Here is a 27,321-nt window from a genome sequence, read left to right as displayed (position 1 = left end):
AAAACCCTAATTCTGGTGTGGAGGAACTGGTTTCAGAAACAACAAATGTTATTGCAACAAGAAAATGTTGGGTTTAGATGCAGTAGCTTTCCCAGCAGTTTAAGAGCGCTTAGCATGGTAAGGGAAGAGAGCCCTGCACAACCAGAAGGGAGAGAGGCTGCGCTCCCATCCGTGGTGACACGGAAACCAGCATCTCAGCTGCTTGTCAGCACATACTGCCCGTGCTATGTGGGTGCAGCTTTCAAGGGTCTGGCTGCCCTCCCTAGTCAGTGAAAGAAACCTGGGAGAGACGTTCCCTGGAAAGATTACTTTTCCTTACGTTTCTCCTGTGAGTCATTTCCAACAAATCAGCACTTTCTAGCAGTAGTGGTGTAATGCAGCAGTAGTGGATGTAGGTACTATGTAGGTTTGACTACAGTGACCTAGGAAGGTTCCTGTTACTCAGACCTTGTTCAGGAGGTTCTTGCCAAAAGACTGTGACTAAGTACATAACCTACAGCTGTGTAACTGTAAGTGAGCTCTTCTGTGGAGTCCTAATGGTTTGTAAGCTTTGTGTGGAATAAGTGGATGTGTCGAGGAAGGGGAAGCCTAATCCAGACGTGGTTAGATACAGAGCCCGGTTTAAGGATGGTCAAGGCAGAGTTTTAAAGTGTTGTAACACTGACTTCTCCAAGTAAGTCCAGAGATCATTTGTAGGCAAGTATCATGAGGGTGGTGACAGTTCCCAAATTTCAGTTATTTTTCCGCCCCTAATAAAATGAAAATAAAATAAGAGTTGTGATGTTAGGCTGACAGAAAGTTTGCCTTTTCAAACCCGCAAAGTATGGTTCAGGGAATCTCAGCCTTGGTTCATTCTGTGCACTTTGCAGCTCTCCAGGTTGGCCTCTGGTTTACAGAAATGAAGAAATTCACTGAAGAGAATATGGTTATCAGGCATACAAAACCATACTGTACTACTAATGACAGGAGGTGTTTTCTCAGCCCTTTTTTCCTTCTATTTCTCCACTTTCCCACTTCCTCAATTTTAGCTGCTCTCCTTGTCCTTTTCTGTCTTCCTTTGAGGGTCTTTTCACAGTATGTCATTTCTTTATAATACTCTTTCCATAGACTTTACTTGTACTTCTTATACTCCGTCCTCCCTCTTCCTTGGTATTAAATTGCAAGGAGTATCTCAAAGTACTTGTAGGAATAGTGTTTCCTTAAGATTAAAAGATGTGTTTGAAGAGGAAGCCTGAAGGGAAGAGATGTTCAAGAGCTGACGTGACGTGGTCTGCATGTCTGTGAGCTTGACTGTGTATGTGGATGTCCTGGGTTTACCAGGAGCCGTTTTGCTCCTTCTTAGTAACTGGTGCAAGCTCTGTTTTGACTTCCAGCCTGGGCAGAGAGCTGATAACACCGATTGTTTTTAATTGTTGCTAAGTAATGTTTATTCTGGCCAAGGACTCTGTGAGTCTCATGCTCTGCTGGGGACGAGGGAGGCCGGGAGGAAGCAGAGACAGGACACCTGACCCAAGCTAGCCAAAGAGGTATTCCATACCTCAGCACATCATGCCCGGAGAGGTAACTGGGAGTTACCCGGAAGGGTAGGCTCTCTCTCTTCAGGGGGGTCGAACTCGCTCGGCAGTGGTATCGTATTCTCTTGTTATTTTCTCTTATCAATATTATCATTGGTGGCAGCAGTAGTGATTTGTGTTATACCTTAGTTACTGGGCTGTTCTTATCTCAACCCGTGGGAGTTACATTCTCCGGATTCTCCTCCCCATCCCTCCGGGAGTGGGGAGGGTCGGGGGGGGGGGGGGTGTGAGTGGACGACCTGTGTGGATTGGTTTAAACCACGACAGTGGAATATGTTCCAAAGTCTTCCATTAGATGTAAGATACATGCAAGTTCCAGAGATGCATGAAATAATAGTCTTTCATAAACACCCCAAAATAGGTGTAATAGGAAGAGTCATATTTAAAGTGAAGGAAGACAGAAACAAACCAACCTGAGCTAGGATAAAATCAGTGTAACAGTGAGCCTAAAGAGTTTAAATTCAAGATCGTAGAATCATAGAATAGTTAGGGTTGGAAAGGACCTCAAGATCATCCAGTTCCAACCCCCCTGCCATGGACAGGGACACCTCACACTAAACCATCCCACCCAAGATTGAGAACTAGTGAAGACTTCAGGGAGAAAACAAGAAATACAGATGAAAGGGTCTTTACTGGGAAATGAAGTCTACATTCTTGGATCATTCTCAGTTATTACAATTGTCATTTTATATACAGTCCAACACAGTAAAAAATATGATGGAATGGGATCTATCCAGGTGCCAATCTTGATTCTCTGCTTGGACATCTGTGAGCTGAAAACCCAGTGAGCTTTATTCTGCCAAGGAGTTTAATGATTCCAAGTTTATGCAACAGTGTGCAAACAGTACATTTGATGCAACCCATACGCTGCTGCACCTTATTGTGCTACTACTTGAGATCCGACTGATGATGTTCCACTGGTATAGTTACAATCACATGATGAGGAAACGGGCAATTATAGTCTTAGTTTGGAGCTGGAGGCCAAGGACTGATGGAGGATTAGATGTGGGTTGCTTAGCAATTGTGATAATTGCTGTCCCTGACGTGCAGATTAGTGGCGGGTTTGTGCGAGGAGACGGCTGCAGAAGTGCAGCGTGCAGGGGGCATGAGCAGCACAGGACTGATGGCAGGGAGCTGGGCAGCACTGAGCTCACTGAGCTGTGCATGTCAAACTAATAAGAGAAATGACCAGTAATTTGTCAATTGTTCTGGGTTCTCTGTTGCGTTCAACCCAATCAGTCAAGTTGTGCACATACTGTTTGACATTTCCAATGCTGGAGCAGATGCAGAGGAAACTATCAGTTAACTACAAATGTATTTCCTAGAAGGGGAGGCTAAAGTAGAGGTGTGTTTTGTTTGGCTGTGCAGCCCAGCACTGTGTGGAAATAGATTTTCTGGTAAATAAAGTATTTACAGAATCATGGAATGGCTTGGGTTTGAAGGGTCCTTAAAGACTGGGTAGTTCCAATGAAGACAGGGACACCTTCCACTAGAGCAGGTTGCTCCAAACCCCTTCCAACCTGGCCTTGAGCACTGCCAGGGATGGGGCAGCCACAGCTTCTCTGGGCACCCTGTGCCAGTGCCTCAGCACCCTCACAGGGAAGAACTTCCTAATGTCTAATCTAAAAATCCCTTAAATTTAAATAGGTTTAAAGCCATTCCCCTTGTCCTGTCGCTGCAGGCCCTTGTCCAAAGCCCTTCTCCAGGTTTCTTGTCAGCCCCTTTAGGCACTGGAGCTGCTCTAAGGTCTCCCGTTAAGGAGCCTTCTCTTCTCCAGGCTGAACCAGCCCAGCTCTCTCAGCCTGTCTCCAGAGCAGAGCTGCTCCAATCCTCACAACATCTTCATGGACCTCCTCTGGACTCGCTCAAGCGGATCCACATCCCTCTTGTGTTCTTCCTTCCAGAATGGAGGTTGAATGCATCCAGAAGTTGAATTTGCAAAATAGCATCATGTGATGCAGAGGGAAGTGCTTAATTTACATCCATGCCTGTATCATTTCCCTCACTCTTCTTCTTTGGGTCCTGAAATACTCCAACTGTATAGGAACAGTACTAGATCCGGAGACACTGAGCTATCTAATCCAAATTGCGCCATGCCAGAGTGGTTGGGCTATTTTCCCAGCGCACAGAAGGGGATTGAATCTTGTTAGGCAGAGCATAATCTGCATATCCTGAACACAGAAGTATTGATTAAAGGCTTAAGCATGGATTTCCCTGTGAACAGCCTGCATACCATCCCTGTTGCTGTGCTTTTGTTTGAAAGGGCAAACAGGCACCAAGTTTTGAGGTTAGGGGGTTTGGGGGGCTGGAACTAGATGATCTTAAGGTCCTTTCCAACCCTAATTGTTCTATGATTCTAATTTCTTGGAATGCAAGATGGAAACTTTTTAGCTTATATTTTCAGCATGAATAAATCTAAACATTTTTACATCAAAATCCTTCCCTTTATGTTTGGGGTTTTCTTCCTCTCTGGGACCTGATCAGCTGTTCACACAGTCCCATTCATTCTTCAGAGTTTCCAATAATATCCTACATTTCCTTTGATTCCTTTCACTCCTTCTTAAAGCAAAGGTGACTGCTGAGAAGCAATTATACGTTGGTTTTACTGAAACAAACCGCCTTGAGTTATAAATCAAGGCAACCTACTAAGCCTTGCTTGGCAACAGAAACAGCCCTCAGTGAAGATGAGCTAAAACCAGGAAAGCTGATTTCTGTGATGTAGTGATATTCCATGCTTCCTTTTCTTGCAAAAAAAGCTCTGCAGACACGTATCATAGAACAAGCAAAACACATGTAGTAATGTACAGATACCCTATAGCAGAATACAACAATAATACTTTACAATGCATTTAATAGCCAGATGCACTGAGATTCACATTTTCAAAGCCCTGGGTACAAGGAGGCATTACCATAACTGTTGGTAGCCTATGTATAATTTAAACCTACGTAAATCCTTCCCAAGTGATGCTTTGGTTGAGGCAGCCTGTGTGCCAGCCCTGCTGTTCTGAGGTACCGAATGGGCCCATGGTTTGTGATCTGAGACAATGATTCGTGGTCTGCTACAGGGAAGATGAGATTGTCTGCACCCTGCATCTTCTGAAGGTTAATAAATGAAGCTTTGCTTCTGAGTCAAGCTGTTGCCTGTAACCTCACTAACCCCTGCCTGGCTGGTAGAGATTTTAGTCAAAGGGAAATTAAAAGAGCATTTTATGTGGAGTGCATATACTCCGTTTGTTTATATTGATGATTCTGTGTGTGTTTGTGTAGATCTCATAGTAAATATTGGATTATGTATGCATATGCATGCATGCTCAGTGGATAAATTAAGAACATACATATGCTGTGTTGGTGGAGATTAGTTTGATATATACATTTTGGATGCATCTGTTAAATCACAGTTACTCACAGCCTTGCAGGGTGTCAAAGTCAGTATAATAAAATTATATTAGTGATTTTAAAGCTGGCATGATCACCTTTCTGTTAATTACAGTCTGATCCAACCCCTGTTGGTTTTTCCTGTCCTGTAAAATTGACTGTTTAATATTCTGGTTCCCTTCTGGAAAGACAGCGAATGGGGAAGGAATTTTCTCCACCCAGTGGGAGCCTTCCTTGGCAGCATATGCAGCAAAACAGCATGAGGAGAAGGACCTCGGGCAATGAGGTGATGGGAGTTAAAAGTGTACCACGCTGATCTGGCTGATGAACCCAGGAGAAGGCAACACACAGCATGGAACATCAGTGCTTGCTTTCCACAGCTTAGGCAGCAGCTTGTGCTTGAACACATCCAGGGAAGTAGCTGATTAGGGATTCAGAGGACCCATCTCCTTCCTTTCACTCTGTAGAAAACGGAATACTAACTGCCTAGCTCCAGCGCCCAAGTTAGGCAACATAAATTACCATCATCCCTGCTTATCTCTATAAAACTTCCCTAATGCTCCTAAATTGTATTAGGGATTTGTTAGGTTAAGCACATTTGAGATTATGAGGTGTTTTGATAACAAAGGGTATATAAATGCAAATTAGGGTGTAAATATAGGAGAAAGTCATGAAAAGAGGGTTTCACTGAGAATTAGCTGCTACATAAATGCTCTTTTCAGCAGTCTCGGTGAACTGCAGTGACTGTTCACTCCAAGGAGAGAGTCTTTGCAGTGCTTAAACAAGTACCCATTTCTGAGTGCTCTCATATGGAAAGAGCTGAAATGTATTTATGTTCTCACCCCAAAGATTAACACATTGTCAGTAATGGCAGAATGCAAACTGGAGAGATGGATTGGCAGGGGAGAAGACATCAAAAGCATCAAAATGTCATCATGCATTTATTATGTGCATGACTTCCCAATTAATGCACAGCCTCTCGCTTCTAATGGAATCTGTACCTCTAGAGCTACATAAACCACATTGCCTGACACAAGCTTCTCATGTGTTTATCTTTCCACTCCTGTTTATTGTGAAGGCCTAGTCTGATGGCTTGAAAACAAATGTTCTCTTTCTTCCAGTCACTTTCCCATTTCTCTAATTGGAAATGGTATTTTTAAGTTTCTTTCATGTTTACTGATCTGGCATTCCCGATTCCTGGGGTTATCTGGATGCCTTGACCTCCCTACCTGCCACATCTGGTATGGGAGATAGGCAAAGCTCTTTCACTGAGAAGTTCTTGTAACAAAGTTCACGTTAATAACGATAGTTTCACAGTTTGACATTATTATGCTGATAGTTACAGTCCTGAAACATGTTTCAACATTCAGTTTTTCTCTGCTGCGTTCTGATAGTCATTGTTTGCTCATGCAGACAAGGTATACTGGACTTGCTCTGTAGCCATCGTAACTGTGTAAGTACGTTTACAGGCTAATTGAGACCCTTCAGTAATTTGAACTCGTGCATGTTTATGTGATTTTTGTCGTTTGCTGAAGGGCTGTGTCACAACAGTTTTAATCTCCTTCATACACAAAGTACAAAAGCTTCATAATGATCACCTCGACTGCCAGGGCTGCTGCTGTCAGTGCTCCTCTAGTTAACCACTTCCTAAACCCATTGCCATCAGATTCATTCGTAAATTGTTGTATCGTAAGAAATAATGTTACTTTCTAGCTCGCAGAAATACAGAAAATGGTTGCATTCAGAGCTGATAGCATATTGTGAACAACTTCTCCATCATCTTGTATTGGTTTGTTGCGTTTATTGTCTGCCTCCCCTGCAGTTACTCACTACGCTGAAGGCTCTTACAAATGTCCTTTCTGAGGTGACTTCCTGACTGTTTTCCTGGTGCTAAACAGCTTTGCACAGCTTCCACTAAAAGCAATGTTCTCTAGTAAGTTTTATGATGGCTTTTCAGGTCAAGGCTTCTGTTTCTCCTTCAGATATCTGTGCAGAGTTATTGTCTGAGGCATAAGCCTATGACAACATGAAATATTAATAATATAGTGTGTAAGACTGTAAGTGTATTATTCATGGTATGTGAATAATAACAACTTGACCCTCAGTTTTTATACAAAAAGCAGCCTTCAAAGCATTAATTGCTCCCACTTATCTATTGCCTTACTAGCTTTACATTTCTCTGAGGAAGTATCTTGGTTAGGATCATTTGTGCTATGCTATGTTCTGTGCAATATGCTGTTATTGTGCCGTATAAAGCATGAATTACCCTTATTTAATACTCCAGGTTTTCCTCTTACGAGTTTCCTGTTAGTAGACACAGGAGTCCTCAGTATTCTTTAGCTGGCCCTCTCAATCCTATTTGCAGCTCTTAATGCTCTTCCTGTTTCAGCCTGTCACTCACACTTGAGTCCTTCATACATAAAACTTAACATAATTTTAGTCAGAGTGCATGTTCAGGCTGCAGTGCTGGATCATTAGTTACTACAAGCGTGGCTCCTGAGACACCAGCTACCAGGGGAGCTTCCCCCAGCACAGACTGCATTGCTCTTGCCAGGCTCCTCATCACAGCTCAGGAGGAAAGCAAGCAATATCCAGCAGCAGTTACATCTTTTGTATTTCTTACTCATTTCACATAATAGCTTTTAAAAATGTCTTAAATACTTGGCAGTTATCATTTTAGTTATGGGTGGGTTTAATATCCAGTTAGATACAGGCTTTTGAGGCATTCTTTGTCTCATGAACACGTTAATTTGTAAAGAAATAAATTTTCTAACCAGTCTTCACTGTTAACCAATTTCTAACCCACCATTTGATCGTGTCCCCCCTCTTTTTTTCTCGGCATGTGGTGTTGCACTTCCCTCTTTCTTCAGTGCAGAATTCTTGCGGAAGATACACTAAAATGCTGTCCTTGTCCTCTCTGACTCCTTAATCCTTCTGAACTCGCTTACTTTCTGTTGGCGGTGGTGGTTTGGGGCTTTGGGTTTTGTTATTGTTATCCACCAATAACAAGCCTAGGATTCAAATCCTTGTAAGTGACATTTGGGATTATTTCTATAGAGGTTTGTTCAGTTATGGCATTAATCCATAGAAGTGTTGCGTGTTAGTATTTGGGATCAATTCGGGGCCTGATTAGGAAGTTACCCTTTTGGGGGGACTACCAACTGAACACACTGAGCAGAATGTAGTGGGTTCCCTTTGTCCTTGGATTACCTGCTCTGTAGATGTTTCTTCCCAATGCATTTTCCTCAAGAGTTTTCCATCCATGTCTAGCACTCTCTCAGAACATTGAGTTAGGGGCACCAGACAGTCACAGAGCAGCAGTGAAGCTCAGCGTTGCTCTTTGTATTCCTCAGTCTTGTTCACGGGGCTTGAATCAGCCGGAGCTTTCCCTGGATCTTAGCCCATCAGATGAAGCAGTTTCTCTTCTCTGCTGCCAGAAGTCAGGCTTTCCCAGTTTCCACTTTTTCCTTGTTCTTCCCCAATTTGTACTTTTTCATTGCCAAACTCTCTTGGCAACACAAGGTGCAGTTGAATAGTCTTTCTCTGTTGGTGCAGCAGACAGGCCCTATTAAAGGGTTTGCTTTTGCCTCTGTCACAATTTAGCAGCAGCAAAGATTAAATCATTTTTAGGGTGTTCTTGCCTGTTGCAGATGGTGTTTCTTGACAACCTGGAGACATTTGTACAGGCAATCCCAGTTTCTCAAATAATAGGGATTTCAGACACACATGAGGTGTCCCCAGTATATAAGTATACAAGTATGTGAATAATGAAAAGCTGCTAGAACGAGATGACTTGGATAAGCAGCTCTTAAGAGGCAACATTTTCGCCTGGGTTTTCTATTTTTACATAGAACAGTGGATTGTTTTTTACAATTATTTCTTTGGAGATGGAATCTTTTGTCACTTTACCATAAAAAACTGATTAAGAACAATAACTTTCCAGCTGGTATCCTGTCTTTTTAATATATTGAACTTTTCTATTTACTGTTTTAAGAGCTACTCCATTTTAAAAGCATCCAACACATAATGAAGAGTTTGGGTGTTTTACAATAGTTGGGTAGTTGGGCTTATTTAGACTGACGATTTGATTTCTTAATACAATATGCTTAAGAGTATGGCGTACATCTCACCACATAGAGCATTATATGATTGCATACAGCACTTCATTTTCCTAATGAGTTGATGATGGCCTACAGACCTTTAGAGTTGCTAAATAGAGAAAGGTAAAATTACACACACAAATGCCATCTCTGAAGTACTTTGGTGAGTTATGCCCTTTTGAAAATGTTACCTGTAATGACATGCAGATGTCTACATGTAGTTATGCCATTTATCTTGCTGGATAGTGAAGAGTCACCCTTTTCATAGTTTGAGATTCAGCTGGTGCCATAAACAGCAGACAGCTATGGGCTGTAATCATTCCATTCTGCATTTCCAAAAGGTTTTATGTAGTGCCTAAAATCACACAGGCTTTGCTCTTTTCTGGGGCATTGGTAGTCATCATCAGTGTCTTTGAAGAAAATTAGTATTACTTAGCTTGGTTTTCTGTACCAGAGATTCTTTCAGCATTATTTCTTCAACATAATTACACTCTTATTATATTGTTACTCATTATGCTATTAAAAGTGGAAATTATTATATTGTTAGATTAAGTTTGAGGATAAAGGTAGTATTTCACCTCCGTGTGGTTTTTGGCGTCTCAGTTTCTACTCATAGATGGAAGTGTAGTGTGCGCTGCAGATGATTTGTTAAAGTTTAATGCTGCTGCTAACCAGCAGTACAGAAGAGTACTGTTAATCCTGGGAATATTTCATCCCTTCCTCCTTTTCCTTGTTTTTATGGGGATTTGTGCAGATTCAAGAACTGACCATGTGGGATGCTCTAATTGCATCTCCTCAGTTTTCCAGACTTTTATCAGTGCACATTCCTGCACTGTTTCAGTGGAGTTAGACTCATAGAATCAACTAGGTTGGAAAAGACCTTTAAGATCATCAATTAATGATGAGTCTTAAAGTTAAAAATATTGATGAATTAAAGGGTCCATGATTAATGTAACTGAAGGGTCTTTCAAGGGCAATAGGTGCAGAACTTGTAGATATCTAAATTTAGATATCTACAAGAAACCTATGTATCTGTGCAAGTCCTCAAGTCCTTTAAGAGAACCAAATAGTGCTAGGAAGCAATTCATGTAACCCATTTTATATGCCTGCTCTACAAGAAGATGAACACAGAACTTGTAGAGGTTCCAATGGGACCTATGACATATATTTTGATTAAGAATTATGTCGAGTGTGTGGGTTTTAAATGGTGTCAGCAGAACCAGCTCCAACCTTTCTAATTAAGGGGACAGGCATTACATTGCTTAAGCAAAGGCTGAATTGAGATTAACTCCTCTGACAGGTGTGAAACTGCACATGAAAGTGAATACGGGATGTCCTCAAAATACTGCACCTGATTTTTGTCTGTTTTAAAACATTTCTCGGGGTTTAGATTAGCTGTTAAGGACATTTTGAAATGCTCTTTAAAACAAAAAAAGTGATTTATCTTAGCTATTCATTTACCTCTAAATGAGTTTAGTAACACTAGATCTCAGTACTGTCAAACTTCTCCGTAGATGCCCCTGAAGTCTTGCGCAGTGGCCACCTATACCTACCCCAGACTGTGAATGAGGCACAACGTGTGTCATTTCCATTGTTTCAAAATGGATGGGCAGAGGCAAATGAAACAACAGCATCTTTGCTCAGGCAGCCTAAGGTTTTAATCGTATATAAGAAATGAAGGCAGGCAAACATTTAAAAAGATTGATGAGTTCTATTAGAATGCATTCTTTAGCTTCCAGGGAACATGAAACATCAAGAATAGAAGGAAGAAAACAGTAGGAAGTGTATCAGACAATGAGGGTGTGTTATTGTGGAAAGGAATACTTAGAGACGCAGGAAGATGAAATCTGGGAGGTGTATTTAGCTGCTTTGTTGCCTGGCAATACAAAGCAGTGCCAATATGCTCTGAGGCTTTTAGGCTAATCCAGAGCAGCTTAAATTACCCCAAACATACTGGTGCATCTTAAATTCAAGGTTAAATAAGATTTATGACTTATATTGCATGCCTTCAAATCAGAAGGAATAAGAAGTACCACTGTGTTTGAGTTCCTCATTCATATTTATACACAACGTACTTAATAACAAAAAACAAGGGAGAATGAGAAAAGTTCAGAGGAAATGTTTTACATTTGCAGTTCATTAATTTAGGAATGTTGTTTGGCAAAAGTAAAATTTGAAAAGAGGAATTGAGACCTTAATCATGATCTTCAATTGAAGTCACCCTGCTAAGGACTGGAATTTGACATTCCAGTAACCACTCATCACAGAAAGTAGAAGTGAATTTTACATTGCACACCATCAGCTGAAATCAGTTTCTTTTCTAAGACCTACTAAGGGAAGAATTATTTCACCGCACACAATGCTCATCGATGTATTGATGTGTGTCCTGACAGACAGCCAGAGGCTTGTGCTACAGATGTGCATTTTGTCTGCTCATCAGTTTTACTGAGTTTTACTGAAAGCCATTTCTGTTGCACACTTTTGTGTGGAGCAGCCAGGTGTTCTGATCAGTCCAATACTTCCTTACATTTCAAACATAACTAACATTTTGAATCTAAGAAATTTTAAGAGTGACTGTTTAAGTAAGAAAGAGTAGGTTTTCTTGTCTAGAAGCCATAGAATCATAGAATAGTTAGGGTTGGAAAGGACCTTAAGATCATCTAGTTCCAACCCCCAAACATGTATTTCATGTCTATTTGCTTGTGAGAACAACTGAAAACTAGGTATCCATCCATGTTGTGCTTTCCTGGGTTGCTTTTTAAGGCAGTAAGAATGAAAGTTGAATTCCTGTTGCTCAGTGTCTGCTTAACCTCCAAAACTGGTTGGAAAAGCTTTTACTGAGAAAATAGAATCTCAGAAATTTCAACTGCCATTGCTACTCATCCATGTAAAATTAGGCAGCATGGCTTTACTGACAGAGCAAAGGGAGAGGCTGGGGTATAGAAGTATAGAATGGAGGTTCAGTTTCCAAGCAGAATAGGGCCATGCCTGGGAAAAGCTGCAGAGAGATGCTCAGCGAGGAGCCACACAGACTTGACAATACACTGGGTAGTGCTGGGACCTAGAGCAGGGGCCTCTTGTACTCTGCTCACTGGCCATGCAAGGGCACAAGTTAAGGTCATTCTCTTTTGCTTATGAAGACAAATGTTAACTGCTTCCTTGAATAGAGCTTCACAGTTTCACATCACCCCAGATCACAGCTGATGTTAAATGACAAGGTATGAGAGGGGAGGGAAGTGTTTTATTGCTGGGTGATAAAGGTGAAATCTGCCTGGCACTCGCTCTTCTACGGGCACAGGCACAGTGCTTTCAAGTCCCCAGGAACAGGTTCAGAGACAGGGAGAGACAAAATAAGAGGAACCTGAAAGTAGTGCATATGACTTAAAAATCTTAGGTGAAAATACATGGTAGACAGACCATGTTTTTAATTCTGAATTCATTCTGTAACCGCTTCGGAGAGAGAAAAAAACGGTGCTTTCCAGTCTGTGCTGATCTCTTCCCCCCCTTGCCTTCATTGAATCATGGAATGGTTTGGGTTGGAAGGGACCTTTAAGGTCATCTAGTTCCAGCCCCCTGCAATGGTCAGGGACTATGCCTTTGTCCTTTACTCTCCTTTAGTTTTTGAGGGGTATTTATAGGCTCACTGGGCTACTGGACTCACTGATGAGAAAAATGAACCTGAGCAGGCAGTGTGCGCTCGCAGCCCAGAAAGCCAACCGTATCCTGGGCTGCATCAAAAGGAGCATGACCAGCAGGTCGAAGGAGGTGATCCTGTCCCTCTACTCTGCTCTCGTGAGACCTCACCTGGAGCATTGTGTGCAGTTCTGGTGTCCTCAACATAAAAAGGACATGGAACTGCTGGAACAAGTCCAGAGGAGGCCACGAGGATGATCAGGGGACTGGAGCACCTCCCGTATGAAGACAGGCTGAGGAAGTTGGGGCTGTTCAGCCTGGAGAAGAGAAGGCTGCGTGGGGACCTCATAGCAGCCTTCCAGTACCTGAAGGGGGCCTGTAGGGATGCCGGGGAGGGACTCTTCGTCAGGGACTGTAGTGACAGGACAAGGGGTAACGGGTTAAAACTGAAACAGGGGAAGTTTAGATTGGATATAAGGAGGAAATTCTTTCCTGTTAGGGTGGTGAGGCACTGGAATGGGTTGCCCAGGGAGGTTGTGAGTGCTCCATCCCTGGCAGTGTTCAAGGCCAGGTTGGACAGAGCCTTGGGTGAGATGGTTTAGTGTGAGGTGTCCCTGCCCATGGCAGGGGGGTTGGAACTGGATGATCTTAAGGTCCTTTCCAACCCAAACTATTCTATGATTCTATAGTTTTCTCCAAACACATGCTTCCAGAGTCCGGTTTTTATTGTGTTCTTGTTCTACTCTCAGCCATTTCCAAATTGGGAACTGTTTGAAATTCCTGCTACTTGGCTATGGGACTTTGGGCACTTTTATTTTCCTTATGGCTTACTCTTCATTATAACCCTAAAAGCACAATTGAACTTGTGGCCAGGAGCGCTGTTCCTAAAAGAGCTGGCATCAGGCTTGACAGCTTTGATGCAGTTGATGCTTTGAGTTAATCACAAGTGAACAACTCTGCTTAGCTCCAGGACAGTTAACAGTGATGTCATGGAGCACATGTCCAAGCAGAGGTTTTGGATACCGTAAATTTTTGTGCTCCTATGACTTAATTTAGACATTCCTTGTGGCACTTTAAAATAAAGAATTCTCTAGTGCACCATTATGGAAACAGTTTCTCTTGGCCTTTGCCCAATATTGTGATCACTTTCAAGAACATCTTCTGTATCTATTGCCTAGAAAAAGGAGTTTAGCCATAAGAGATTGGTTGTATACACTGTTAACAAAACTTTAAATATTTATACTTTCTACTTTATGGTGTCTGCTCTGTTCCTTAAATAAAGAGATATCCTGAATACAATCCATCCTGCTCTCCCCAAAAACCAAACCAGAGCACTAACCCTAACAAACCCATTCAGCTGTGTTACTGTTCCTAGTCTACTCCAGTTCCATGCTATTGAAGACATTTCTTCTTTTTGTGATTGCTTAGCGACTGTCTCAAACCACAGCTGAGTGCTAAAACTAATGATATTTTATAACGTGCTCTGCGCCTCTGGGAGTGTGATTAAAGTATAATGTCTAATGCCCATCAAATAACCTCAAGTTAGCATTGCTGTCTTTATTCTGAACTCAAACATAGCAGAACATAGCTTAGACAAACCATCAGGTCTCTAACTGTGATGCAGGTGGGGTTGTAAGAATAAAAGGGTTTGTCCTCATCTTGCCTACAAGCAACAGTTTCCCATAGCTGTGTTAAAGATCAGTCAGGTTTTCTGCTTCGGTTTTGCCATTATTTCCTACAGATTGCTGGGACAAAACTGAAACATTTCTTGAAGTAACGATTCTGCTTCTTGAATTTCAGTCATTTTGTATTTCACCTCCTTTTCTTGGCTTCTCCATGATCAGAATTTAAATATTCCATAACGACACAATTGGAAAGAACATAAGGTGTGTGTATCTGCTGGGGAAACGTGACAGACAGAGTTATCTTTCTCCTCTGCGTTCTGCCAGCCAAGGCACCACACTGGCAGATGTTTTGTGCACTAGTGATAATTGGAGTGAGGGAGGATATGAGCTTTACTCATCATTTCTTCGTATATCACAGGCTTTCTCTTTCACTGTTTTGGGCACCTGCAACATCTCCCCCCATGCCCTGAGTCCCCTCACCCCCGCATCTTGTCAGTGGGTGGCAGGACCCCTCAAAAGCTGTTCTACTGTCCTTGGTTAGAGAACCACCGATGTTCCTTGTACATGTGTCAGCATAGCCCATATATAAGCCTTATATAGGCTGCACATGAAGCTGCACTGCACACGAAGCAGTTGCAAGCTACTGTTTGAAGGATCCAGACAGCAAGCAATTATGATTTGTACTAAATTTATCTATTTTCTTGGAGACAGACTTGCCAAAAGAAACCCTTTTTCTTCCAAGTGTTGTTACCCTAAGCACAACAACTTGGGGTTTCTATGAAAGCTAATTAATTGTAAGTTGAGCCGAAGAGAACAGAAATGAGTGGACTTGACAGCAAAAGCAGTATTAGAGGTGTAACTTCTAACGAAGCAGCTCTGTTTACTTTGTTCTCATTTAGGGAGCCTTCCTTCAATTATATTTGGGTTTGTGGCATCTTGCTGTAAAAGACGTAGGCTGTGCCAGGAGCAAACAGTTTCCAAGCATCGTGCAGTGTCACAGGCACCTTTGCCTCTTTCCCACAGCAGCAAATTAAACAGACACTTTGCCCTCTCCACAGACTTTTAAGTCACAAAATAATCAGACCAGCACAGGAGGAGGATGCTCTCTGCTAAGCAGCCCAGGGAGAGACCTGTTTTGATGCGAGGACTGTCAGGGCTAGGATGTGCTTATGTTTCCACTTCACAGCCCTAATGGACAAAGCACATTGGAAGTTATCCACACTGTGTTATCTATCATCTTTGGTGTCCAGCAACTAGGAAAAGCATAACTTGTGGCTGTAAGTAGCACTGTGTTGTGTGAAGGTCAGGTCATCTGGTTCTTTGGGCGGATCTGTGACTCGGCAAAGCTGTGGGAGCTTTGGTGTGGGTTGAGGGCAATATGTAACCTTCCATTTGTAATGGTCGCTGGCTAAACCAGGCTTTCTGCTGAGCCTGTGGTGCCTGTAATTGAAGATGTTCTGTATAAAAAGGTTCATGCAGAACAGAAGCTGTGGAATCAGGTCCAGCAGATGGACATCCTGACAGGACCTAGATCTGTGCTGTGAGGATCAGCTTTTACCAGAGCCTGAGGCTGATGAGCTGCTCAGGACAGAGATACTTGTGGGTTTTATGATAAAGTAATTGTAATCATGATATTATACTTCCCACAAATAATAAGTATTGTTAAACAAGGTATTGTTCTGTGTATAATAAAAGTTCCAATTTACACATGAAGATTTGGCTTAAAATTCAGGCTTTGGTTTAATAGGAAGAAGGGATGTCTCTGATTTTTTCATTTTTAAAAGGGGTGCTTGGTATTTTTTCCAGAACTATTGTGCTTTCCCCAGTAATTACATAAATGCTAATTTTTTGCTACTTCTTTTGGATTATTTTCTCTCTCAAAACCTACCTTCTTGCAAATAGAACTTAAAGACATGACACTTTCCCGGTTAAATCTTTTCTATAAAGCCTAAATGCAGAGAAAACAAACTCATCGCTCCAAACAATACAACAGATACAAACTCAGGAGCATCTCTTTTTCTTGTTCTGCTTTGTAAAATATTTCTGTTGTCTCTCATCTACAACTGGAATGTCCTTTCTAGGCATCCTTCAGGTCTTAGAGAAGCAGGGAGAAGCAGGTAAAAATAACACTGCATCTGGCTATGCAGCAAACACAGGGTGCACAGCAGGGTCAAAGTGTTCCTCCATGCACCCTCCTGTGATTCTGCTGGTGAGACAACCTTGCAGAGCAGGGGGGAGATGGGAAGAACTTGTGTTGTCAGACAAAATTGGGCTCACAGGACCTGGAAGTTGGAGAGAAACTGGTTGGGGAATGTGGTCCCTTCTGCATTTAGCACACTTCAGCCTGATTTAGTGTCTACTTTTAGACAGTATTCACCTGGAGAGCTTTAGAATGCCAGATAATGGGATGATACCTCCTGAGTGTAACTCTTCACATCTTTATTCAATAATAGAATGTTCGGTTCAATGATAGAGTTTTATTTTAGTCAATGTCCCGACTATTATTTCCATTTACTCTGTTATCTATAATCACCTCATTAGCACTGCCTGCATGATGATGATACAACTGCTTCTCCCCACATTTAGCTTTTCCTTCTCATTTCCCCCGCATAAATAATATTAATATCTGATGGGATGATTTCCAGCTAGCATCTGTCACCTAATACATTAGACTCACTTTTCTGCAGGCTTTTTGGTTTCTGCTTTCCCTTCTGGAGGATTTGTATTTTAAAAAGTATTCTGTTTTGACTTAGGAGAGTTACTGAGTTCTGTGTGCCTGGCTTAATACACCACACTAAGCTCTCCTGAGTTCATGGCCATGAACTTTGACAAGAGGAGCTGCTGAATGCTCAAGACTTTAAACAGTTCAACTTCACTTATAGGTACTAAGCCCTTGAAATTCTTTCAAAGCTCAATAGATTCCAAATGGGATTGGAAACTGTTTCAGAAATATTTTCAGAGTTGACATTCTTGTTGACCAGTACTTTGAAAGGAACGAAATCTTTACTAAAACTTGAACTCCAGGACTCAGCTCAGTCTTTAACTACTAGAGATCAAGATAGGAAAGCCTCCCTGAAGGTTGGAATCATTTTATCTACATCTGGTATAGAGCTCTTTTACCTTTGTACAGCATCTGGTACTAGCCAAGGGGAGAAGGAGAGGTCGAGTCTTAGCCTTGGGTCTGATTCAGCCTGGCAATTATTATGTTCGCAAAGCCCTGAGCGATCTGTGGAATCTGGTCTACAATGACCAAATGTTACTTCTAGTGTTCTTGTATATTTCCATGTTATAGTTAAGGCAGAAATTATATTGTCCTGCTTACCCTGTAAATACATATATGAGAGTTAGAGCATAGACAAAGGGTTTCCCCATGACTTTCCATGTATTTGATTAGAAACCCTACATGAATTTTGTGTGTATCATGTCTTCATTCTTCTTCTCTAGAGCTGACATCTTACTGTCGTCATTCTTTGTTTATGTGGCACCAGCATGAGAGTGTTTGGCTCTTCATTAGTTGTCCATATGTAAACCAGTAACTTGTAATTACTTCTGAGAGTGCCTTTAGGAAAGAAGGAAATGACACTTACGTAGTCATATGCCCTGTTTTCAAAAGAAGTCAGAGGCATCGTGCTAGTACCCTGTTGGAACAGATGTATCTGGTATGCAGAACGTACATGCCACATGTGGACTAGCTATGAAACAAAATTAAACTTGTATTCAAAGTCTCCATGCATTTCCAAAGTCCTAAACAGCAGATTGTTAGGCGGGGAAGTAGGTCGCACGTTGTGTTGAGCGATTGGGCTTTGTCCTTAGCCATCTGGCAACATGAATCAACGTCAGCTGGATGCAAATAGAACTCTGCAAAGGTGACCTTGGTAACGGGATTGGTCCACTGAGCAGAGACTACAGGAGGGTTACCTGCAATCACAGGAGTATTAAAGGGAAAATCCCAGAGTAAGGTTTCTTGAGTCTAGGAAGTGTTACCAGTTTGCAGGCTGCTGTCTGTCAGTGGTAGCTACATTTCATTTCAAATCAGGGAGTAATTTAATCAGTACATGTAAACTTGCATTTCAGTGAATAAGAATTCACTGAAATTCACAGTAGGTATAAATGAGGGAGAAACCCCCAAATAAAAGCAAAAATGGTTCATTATGGTCTATTGTTGCTAAAAAGAGATTCCAGATATTATTCAAGGATGTGTTTTTGAGGAAACTTAGCTTTTGAAGAACCTGGTTTTTAGTGTGTGGAGCTTGACCCAGCAAATAGAAAACACTTGTAGCTCAGTTGAAGTGACACTATCAAGACAGATTTGGCTGAGCGTTTTAAATCTGTGAGTCTGAAATGAGTAGAAAATTCCAAAAGGAAAAGAGAGTGTAATAAAATGTCCCTGTGTTGTTTCCAACACGAAATGCTACATTTTTCATGTGTTAAAGGCTTTGCTGGACCACATAGTTAACTTTGCATTCTGCTGCCTTACTTTAGGTGTCAATGTTTGAAATCTTTGGCTTAAGCATGTCTCAGAGAGACAAGTCTGCATGACAGAATTAGAATCCAGTTCTGATGGTTCCCAGTCCTGCTTTGAAACCACTAATCCCACAAAGGAGTTTTGTGGTCTACTCAAGTTTTCCTGGTTGACTGTATTCACAATGAAGTCAGAGTTTCCCTTGTATGGAAAACAAAAAAGGAGGAAAGGCAGATTTATGGATTTCCAGGTTCTGTGCTATCTACAGAATGGATTTAACATATGCCAAACCTTCAGCAGAGAAGTTCACTCTTACATTGCCCTGAACAGAAGAAGCATTTTTCTTCTTAAACAAAGGGAACACTGTGAAGTGTGGAAACCATCAGGTTTCCTCAGCCTGCCTTCCCCACATTATGACTCATGGGCTTAAAATCACCACCACAAAATGAGAATACAATGCTGTTGTCTGCACACAAACACGCTAATTTAAAGTGTGTGTTCACAGACTGTGAGCTAATGGTCCTCAAACTTCAGAGCTATTTGATTTCTCCAGTTATGGCTAGGCTCTATTGGAGTTTTCAGATGCTAATGAATAATATAATAATGATTATAATAATGCTAATAGTAATTTATTATTATTATTATTTCTGCAAATGTTTTATGGAAACACAGAAACTGTTCTTGCATGGTCCATGTATCCAACCACATTTATTTCTGTTTCTGTAGTACTAAAGCAAGGAAAACTGCTGCTTAAAAGCTGGGTGAAGCTTTTGGAGGATAGTCAGGCTGTGAGCAGGACTTAGCCCTTTGTTTATATCTGCCCACAATGAAGAGTGTCTCAGACCAACATCAGGAGAAGGCATAAGAAGTTGTTACTTTCAGTTAACTCACCTGCATGTATTGGAGGATGAGAATTTGTCTCACTGAAAGTCAACTGGCATTACAATACATGTTCTCAGTATCTAAGGTTATTATCTAAATATCTAGGTTTATTACTATTATTGTTCATTGAAGATCACTTTTTCAGTATAAGGGAAAAGTCTGGTTTAGTGCTGAAACTGTTAAGCAATGCACTCTTCAAGTTACAGTGGCTCAGAGAAAGTGTCCACAGTGGATATGTGAAAACTAAAACATCTAATTCTGCTTTAAGTTGATTTTCTTTTTTATTTTCTTAAGTATTATAAATTGACCTACAAGTACAGGCTGCCTTGGGTATATCCAGCTTTGTGATCAGTGTACAGCAGCAGTTATTTTTAGATGTGAAATATCCCTGCATCCACAAAGAGTGTGGTTTTTCACTTTGTACAAATGCGCTAGGGAAAGAAGTCATTTTAGTGCTTTTCAGTGGTTCGCAATCATCTTTTTTTTAATTTCTTGGATTTAAATATTTTTCCAGTTCTTGAGAAGTATGCAGTTGGATGAGTCTGTTTCTAATCGATCACCATGTCAGACACAGCAACGCGACCTCCAGGTTCCTAGTCATGAGTCTGGTTTCATTTCAAAGATGTAATTTGAAAGACTTACACTAACTTCATTAAGGATTTCATTGGACCCACTGTCCTGGGTTCAGCAGTAGAGGTCATTTTTCTCCTTCTCAGTACCTGATGCAGTGAAGTGTTTTTTACTTTCAGCCTGGGAACAGCGCTGATAACACTGATGTTTTTAGTTGCTGCTCAGTAATGTTTAGCCTGACCAAGGACTTTCTGAGTCTCATGCTCTGCCAGGGAGAAGGGGAAGCCAGGAGGAAGCAGAGACAGGACACCTGACCCAAACTGGCCAAAGAGGTATTCTATACCCCAGCACGTCATGCCCAGTATATAAACTGGGGGCAGTTACCTGGAAGGGCGAGATCACTGCACGGTCAGGCTGGGTATCGGTCAGCGGGTGGTGAGCGGTTGTATTCTCTTCCCTTGTTATTTCCCTTATCATTATTATTATTGGTGGTAGCAGTAGTGGTTTGTGCTATACCTTAGTTACTGGACTGTTCTTATCTCAGCCCGTGAGAGTTACATTCTTTCGATTCTCCTTCCCATCCCTCTGGGAGTGGGAGGAAGAAGGGAGGGGGAGTGAGCGAGCAGCTGCGTGGTTCTGGGTTGTCAGCTGGGCTTAAACCACAACACCCACGATGATAGTCCCTCCTGAAGCTGTGAATTCCAGCACTGATTCTTAAAGATCTCAGCTGAATGGCAGAAGTTTGAATCACTGCAGCAGACATTTCATGCGATATTACAGGATTCTAGCACTAATTCATGAAGTTGGATCTCTGCAGAGGCTGTTGTTACAGATTCATATTCAGACCAGAACTTAAAACTCATCAAAGCCAATAGTTTTAGGTGCACACTTCCACGGAAGCACTTCCTTATAGCACTGTCTAACAGAAATCAAAGGGAACAATAATTCCCTAATAATGTTAGAGGCTTTTGGAGCAAATGAAATTGTTTCCAAACCAGGCAAAAATGAGCAGATGTTCAGGATGCCAGACAACATCTGTAACACCTGGAGACAGAAGATAGGGAACATTTCTGATCCCACTTGTGTAGGTGTATTCTCAAAAAGTCCCCAGAATCTATGAATTCTGTGGGTTTAGATAATGCTATTTACAAACCAGTTGAGCTTAACTTTTTCTCTTAATTGAGAAAGTTAATTAGAAACTGCCCTTGGAAATGAGGTTTCTCCCCTGACATTCTGTAAATAAATAAGTTATGTCAGAAAACAAGATTAGGATAAACGAAGGACTGTTCAAAGCTGTCAAAGAACAGGAACTGTTGAGTTCTCTGAGCAACAAAGCGCATTTCATCATTGACATATCAACACATGCATTAATATTTATATTCATATTATCATTATTAATTTGATTGCATTCTTTTAATAAGAAACACAGATAAAATAAGTGCTGTTACAGTTCCTAATTACTTCTGCATTTTATCAGTGGTTTGTGCTGTTGGGCAACCTCAAAACCGACCTCAGCTGAGGCAGCTCCTCAGAGCTCTGGGAACACTGACAGCCCTTCTCCTGGCAGAGCTCAGATATTACCCGCTGTCTATTTATAAGAGTATTAGCACTTTTTTGGCTTGCTGGGCATGTTCAGCTGTTCAGATAGATGAGGTTGAAGGGGTACCAAAACATTGCTGTTTGGTCAGACTTCACAGGCAATGTATAGGTTCTCATTCTTTGATCACTTCATCTGTGTGCTGAGTCAGCTGTATCCAACACAGGCCCCAGCTTTCTGCCCGACCCTTCCCACATTTGGCTGAGTGACATAAGTAACCTCCAACTCTCTTCTTTGTTTGTGGTCCTGTCAGTTCCAATTGGCAGCAGATTACGTTATTGCATTTCATTAATTTAAGCTACAACAGCAAGCAGATACAGAATTTGCCCAGCCATGCCTGTGTGGATGACAGAATCTCTAGGAGAGAAAAGAAGGCTTGCTAGTGATACTGTGTGCTTCAGCTACACCAATTTAAGTTATCCATAAATATGAATTGAAGCTAGAGCCTGAGTAAACTTGAAATACAAGAGTGCTTTAGCCTCTGTATATTTTTGCACATAGAGTAGGACTCCATCTCCTTGAGTGTTCATGAATTTGCAGTAACTCATTGCAGGAACAGAGACCCTAAAATGCTCAGTTCTGCACAGGCCTGTCACACAAAGACAGTCCCTGCCCCAGCTGCTTCCTGAACAGATGAATTGTATAAATATTCGTGCAAGTATTAAACCCTTGTATTATGAAAGACAACTTGAAGTACTTCTTTCTTATTAAAACTAGCAAATATACATTCAGCATGATTATTACATTAATTATACAGCTATTATATTTTTGCATGTGATTAATATCTCCAACACTGGTAAAAGAAAAATAATCCAAGAAATTAAGAAGACACAGACTGGGGTAGCTGTTTAAGAAAGTATTTTGGGGGTGTCAAAGAAAATGCTGGTAACGAAGTTGGAGACTTTTAAAATCCAGTTTCTTCCGAAGTTACAGATTTTGAGGCCTGGCTTTATAAAGCATTGAGATTTTTTTTGTTTGCCCTTTAAGTCTTGTAAGACTCAATGCAACATTCTAAAACACAGTAGTTGCCTTGCATAAGTCATCCCAGTCTATTTAGCCTGATGACTGAAGCATTCTTCCACTTATTTCTGGTTTGGTTTGTGCTGGGCCACATTTGGGACAGTTTGGGTCTGGATTTTCTTACAATGGTTTCTGGCTGTTACTGCGGTAGATAAGCATCACTGTGCTTTTGAGAATTAAGATTCTTCCTGAGTGATACTTGTTTCATAATGTTTACTGGTTGGAATTTAAGCTCGAAAATTATCCCCATATACGATGCTCAGGCAACCACTTATCTGGGCACGTAAATAAAAGCTGTAGAGGAGGCTTTAAAAGAGATTCATCTGTCTCCCCAAGGTTGTGCTGGACTTGGTGCAAATAAAGATACTTTTGCTGGCACCTGAGTTGCCAAAGCTCTGAAAACAGGCCTGTTCTGCAGTCTGCAGGGCTGCTTCCTCAAGGTTTTTTACCTTTGTACGTCACCTTGACATAATATCCTCAATTCAGTTTCTTGGTGGAAATGCGGTCCAGGCTGCTGTGATTGATTTGATTGCTCTGAGATAAGCCTAAGCAGGTTTTAGCCTTTTGCAGTGGGAATGAGGCAAAGATTTTTAGAGAAGAAAATAAAGTTGATTCACTAATAAGCAAAAGTAGTGCATACTCTTCCTGTAAGTGTGTCTTCTTTCAGTTTATGATGTCAAAAGAGATAGGGATTGTGCTGTGCTTCTTAATCTCTGGAAGCCTGGTATCATGATGGAGCCCAGTGGGTACTGCTTTCCTGGTAACTGCAGTCCAGTTGGAGGCTCAAATCCCACAAACACGAATTCTCATAAGCAGTGGACTGAAAGCATTGGGTGGAATCTTCCTTAATTCAAGGCCACTCCAATATCCATTTTATTTAGTCGTTCCCATGCTTGTGTACTTTCCTGACTTCACTGTGTTCCAGAAGTGGAAGAATTGCCCTGTATCTACCCAGCACAATCACTTGGCAATATTTTTGTATAGACCTGACAAGAACTATGGGTGGGTAAGGGCAAACCCAGATGCCACCTGCAGATATCCCCTTGGCATACAACTTGAGTATTATTCTCTTCAAGGCCTGAAAGGGCTGGAATTGAGACAGAGAGGCTGGGTGGTCCTCAAATTCAATGTGACAAGAAAGTGTTCCAGCCTTCTGTGCTTTTGGTTCCTCAGGCTGGAGGAACCCACAGCTAAGCCACTTTGCACTTGGTAATGTTGAGAAGGCAAATCTCAGTGTCTCCTGTTTTTCCCTCATCACCTGACCTCGTGTTGGTCGCTTTGTCATTGCTTACAGTAGCTGTTTCTAGGAACCTCACAATTAGGTGGTAAGTCTAGACATAGTCCACTGTCTGAGTCAATAACACATGGGGTTCATAGCTAATTTTTCAGGGTTACATGCTGTTTGGAACAGGAAATCCATGATTTTAATTAGCATTAAATAGGAAATAGTCTGCTGTGAATTGATCTTAAGCAGGTACTGCTGTAGTAAATTAGCTCAAAATAAGTAGGATTTTCCATTGAGCAAATTGATATTAAGGCATCTTGAGTTTATTAGCAGTAGCTGCATTACCGTCTGAGGCTAACTTTGGCTTCAGAAAAGAATGAAGCTGAAAATCTGTTCTTAGACACAAATGAGCTTATCATAGAGTACGTAGCACTGGGGCTGAAGGGACTTCCCCCATGTAGTCATTTGAAGAATTAATTGGCTTATGGACTGCATCGTACAAAATAAATGCAACTAATAGCAATTTGTAATAAAAGCACATTTTTGTTTGTTTATTTCAGAGTAATTTAGTGTTTAATGACATTTTGGGAATTGACATTCTCTCGATGTGCTGTTTGTGTAAAAGATGCTTTTATCTGATACTTGATTACGAAAAGGATTTGGATTTTCAAACATTCTTAGGAAATAGATCTCCTCGTACTGCAGGGAAAGCTGTGCCATCTGCTATACTGAACAGAGAAGGACCTAAAATTGCCTAAGCTATTATGCTAGCTCTGTAGGACAAGGCTATGCTATTGCTTTCAAATTCTAATAGTATTAACGTTTGAACTAATAACAGAGATTTCACACAATTTTGCAGATGGGAGAGTTGAGACCTTTAGCAATGAACTGACTTACAGAAAGTTGCAAAGGAAGTCAGTCTTGTCAGAGAAGATGACTAACGTGTTTTATTTGTATGAGGCATTGAATCAATGAGACATCCATTTGCCTGATGCTTATCTTAATAATTCCACTGGCATTTGCTGATAATAATTTCAGAGATGTTACTGGTACCACTTTGAACGTGAACTGCTGTGATTTAGAATGACATTTTGGGATAGGAGAAGGGTTTTCTTTAATTTGCCATCTTGCAAATTTGAGTATCAGTTATGGAAAAGCAATTTCTGTCTCACCATCAAGATCAGAGGATTGGGTCCTTTACATCCCCTGAAGATAATTTACTTACAAAACCCATGTGTTAACACTTTACACTTTAAAACAATCAAATAATGCAGTACACTTGCTAAATTGGAGCAACAATTTTGTTTCACTGAAAAGCTTTTGGACTTCACTTTGACCCGTTTATAAGGACAGAGGGAAGACTGAGCCATTGCTGAATACTGCTTCAGGCTGTGTTCTCACAGAGATAACTGGGTTAGCTGATGCTTAACTAGGCATCAGACAAGTAGTTCCAGACTGGGGTACTATATACCTTATTGTAATACTGTGCATTGTGTGGACAGAAAGCTGGTTTTAAGATGAAGCTAAGCTGCTTTCTCTAATTTTATGGTTCACCTCAGAGAACATAGGTGCTTCTCAGTCCTTGTATGTTCTTACACATGTACATATATATACATTTTTGTAACTTGGATTTTACAGGATGAGTGAGAATTCAGCACTGCTTAACATGAAATATTGGGGTACTTAATCTGTACCAAAAGAATATTTCCATGTGTGACCTAGACAGAGTTTATGAGAGGAAAAGTGTCCTCAGCAATGTAGATTGTTGCATAGTCTTTGACAGCTTTAGACTCTCCTGTGATACAACAGGTTTAGTGAACACTTGCCTGTTTTCTGTATAGGAGCCTTGGTACTCAGACAAGAATCCAGTAATAGAACCTTTGCAGGAATGCTAAACAGGCTTCATGATCATGTAAGAAAGAAGTTAGTAGTTCCTCTTTTCTTGCCTAGGATGAGAAATAGGAGTGCATAGGAAGGCTATTCTTGCTGCAGTTGGATTGTGTATGTGTAAAGGTGGAATTGCATAGCAATGGGTTTCATTCACGTTGTTGTTAAACACTGATTTTCTCTGGTGTGCAGCACAGTTAATCTGAATTGGTTTTACAGTTTCACTGAGTGAGATCAAAGCCAGGACCATTCTCTTCCTCCTGCATTTCTTCCTCCATCTGTCCACTTCACAGTCTCAGCTCAATCAACAGGGAAACCTACATGTGCATTGTCTTTGTGACAGGGATGTGGAGGATCTTTTCTGATCCAAGGGAGGTGTTAATATAACAACATTTCACACCTTTCAAAGTACTTCAAAACAGGGTGCTACCTTAAATGTTTACTGTACTGTTTCTGTGTTGCCATGAGCTAGATTTTGTCCTAAGTGTCTGTCTGTGCAACCTTGCTGTAGATGACACCCATGGGAAAGCATGGCCTCTATCCTTTCTTTTCCTTTTGTTTTGCTTGGTTTTACAATTCTGTTTGTAGATACCTCCTTAAAGAACACTCTTATGTGAAGCACATCTGGAACGTTATTTTGAAGACGAACTCTACAACACACAACACAGCTGGAAGCATTTTGAAAAGGAGTTATGGCTTAGTGATTTAGGCCAGAGCATCTTCCATAAAGGCCAAGAATCTTTTCCTTGTTCTATTGATTAAATAATGGACAGTATATGCTGTTTTCTAGACGGCTTGGGGTTTTGCCCCAGTTTAGTGGCCAGAGACCACTGCTTGCTTCTTAGCTGGCCAAAATTTCAGCAGAAATACGTCCTCTCAGTTTCCACCAGTGAAGAGGAACCCTTTAGCTAGCTGAAGCCTTGGTAAGAGCAGTATAGTACAGGAAGAGGAAGAAGGAGGTAAGCATGAGTGTTTCATGTCTACAAATCTTAAGTCACTTGGGTTGCACCATTGCTTAAAACTTTTCCTGTTCTCCTCAAACTGTTCTTTCAAATCTTTTCTTCTTTCTTTAACATGGTCATTTTGTGCTGTGAGTGTGTGCCAAAGGCAGAGCCAACAGCAACACATGTAATTTGCTAAATAACTGGGAGAGATGTGAATTATTAAAAGAACTAAATTATGTGCTGTAGGCAGCTCATGTGGATAAGCAGTATTCCCTTATCTTTTCCCCAGTACAATACACTTTTCTTCATTGTATTTTTAAAGGTTCATAAAGGATAATTGTAAAGAATAGTTATATTAACAACATTTGATTGGAAGTGTGAGGTCAGCACAATTTACTGTAGTGAATGACAAGATTCTGTGCCCCAT

At 41.1% G+C, this 27,321-nt stretch overlaps 1 protein-coding gene across 6 annotated transcripts in view; it reads left to right on the top strand.

Moving 5' to 3' along the window:
• The window catches only part of PLCB1 (phospholipase C beta 1), a 249,505-nt gene that overhangs the window by 195,903 nt on the left and 26,281 nt on the right, over positions 1 to 27,321 (top strand). Inside the window, exon 30 of one of the 6 annotated variants that reach the window (XM_065682357.1) lies at positions 26,539 to 26,636. The exons of the other annotated variants lie outside the window; for them this stretch is intronic. Coding sequence (XP_065538429.1) covers positions 26,539 to 26,550 — 12 coding nt within the window. The 3' untranslated portion in view covers positions 26,551 to 26,636. Of the gene's footprint in view, positions 1 to 26,538; positions 26,637 to 27,321 lie in introns of those variants that run through there. 6 annotated transcript variants of the gene reach the window in all.

Source organism: Lathamus discolor, chromosome 5, assembly GCF_037157495.1.
Source record: "Lathamus discolor isolate bLatDis1 chromosome 5, bLatDis1.hap1, whole genome shotgun sequence".
Classification (NCBI taxonomy): domain Eukaryota; kingdom Metazoa; phylum Chordata; class Aves; order Psittaciformes; family Psittacidae; genus Lathamus; species Lathamus discolor.
The sequence above is the reverse complement of the archived record's forward strand: the minus strand, read 5'-3'. Positions and strand labels throughout refer to the sequence as shown.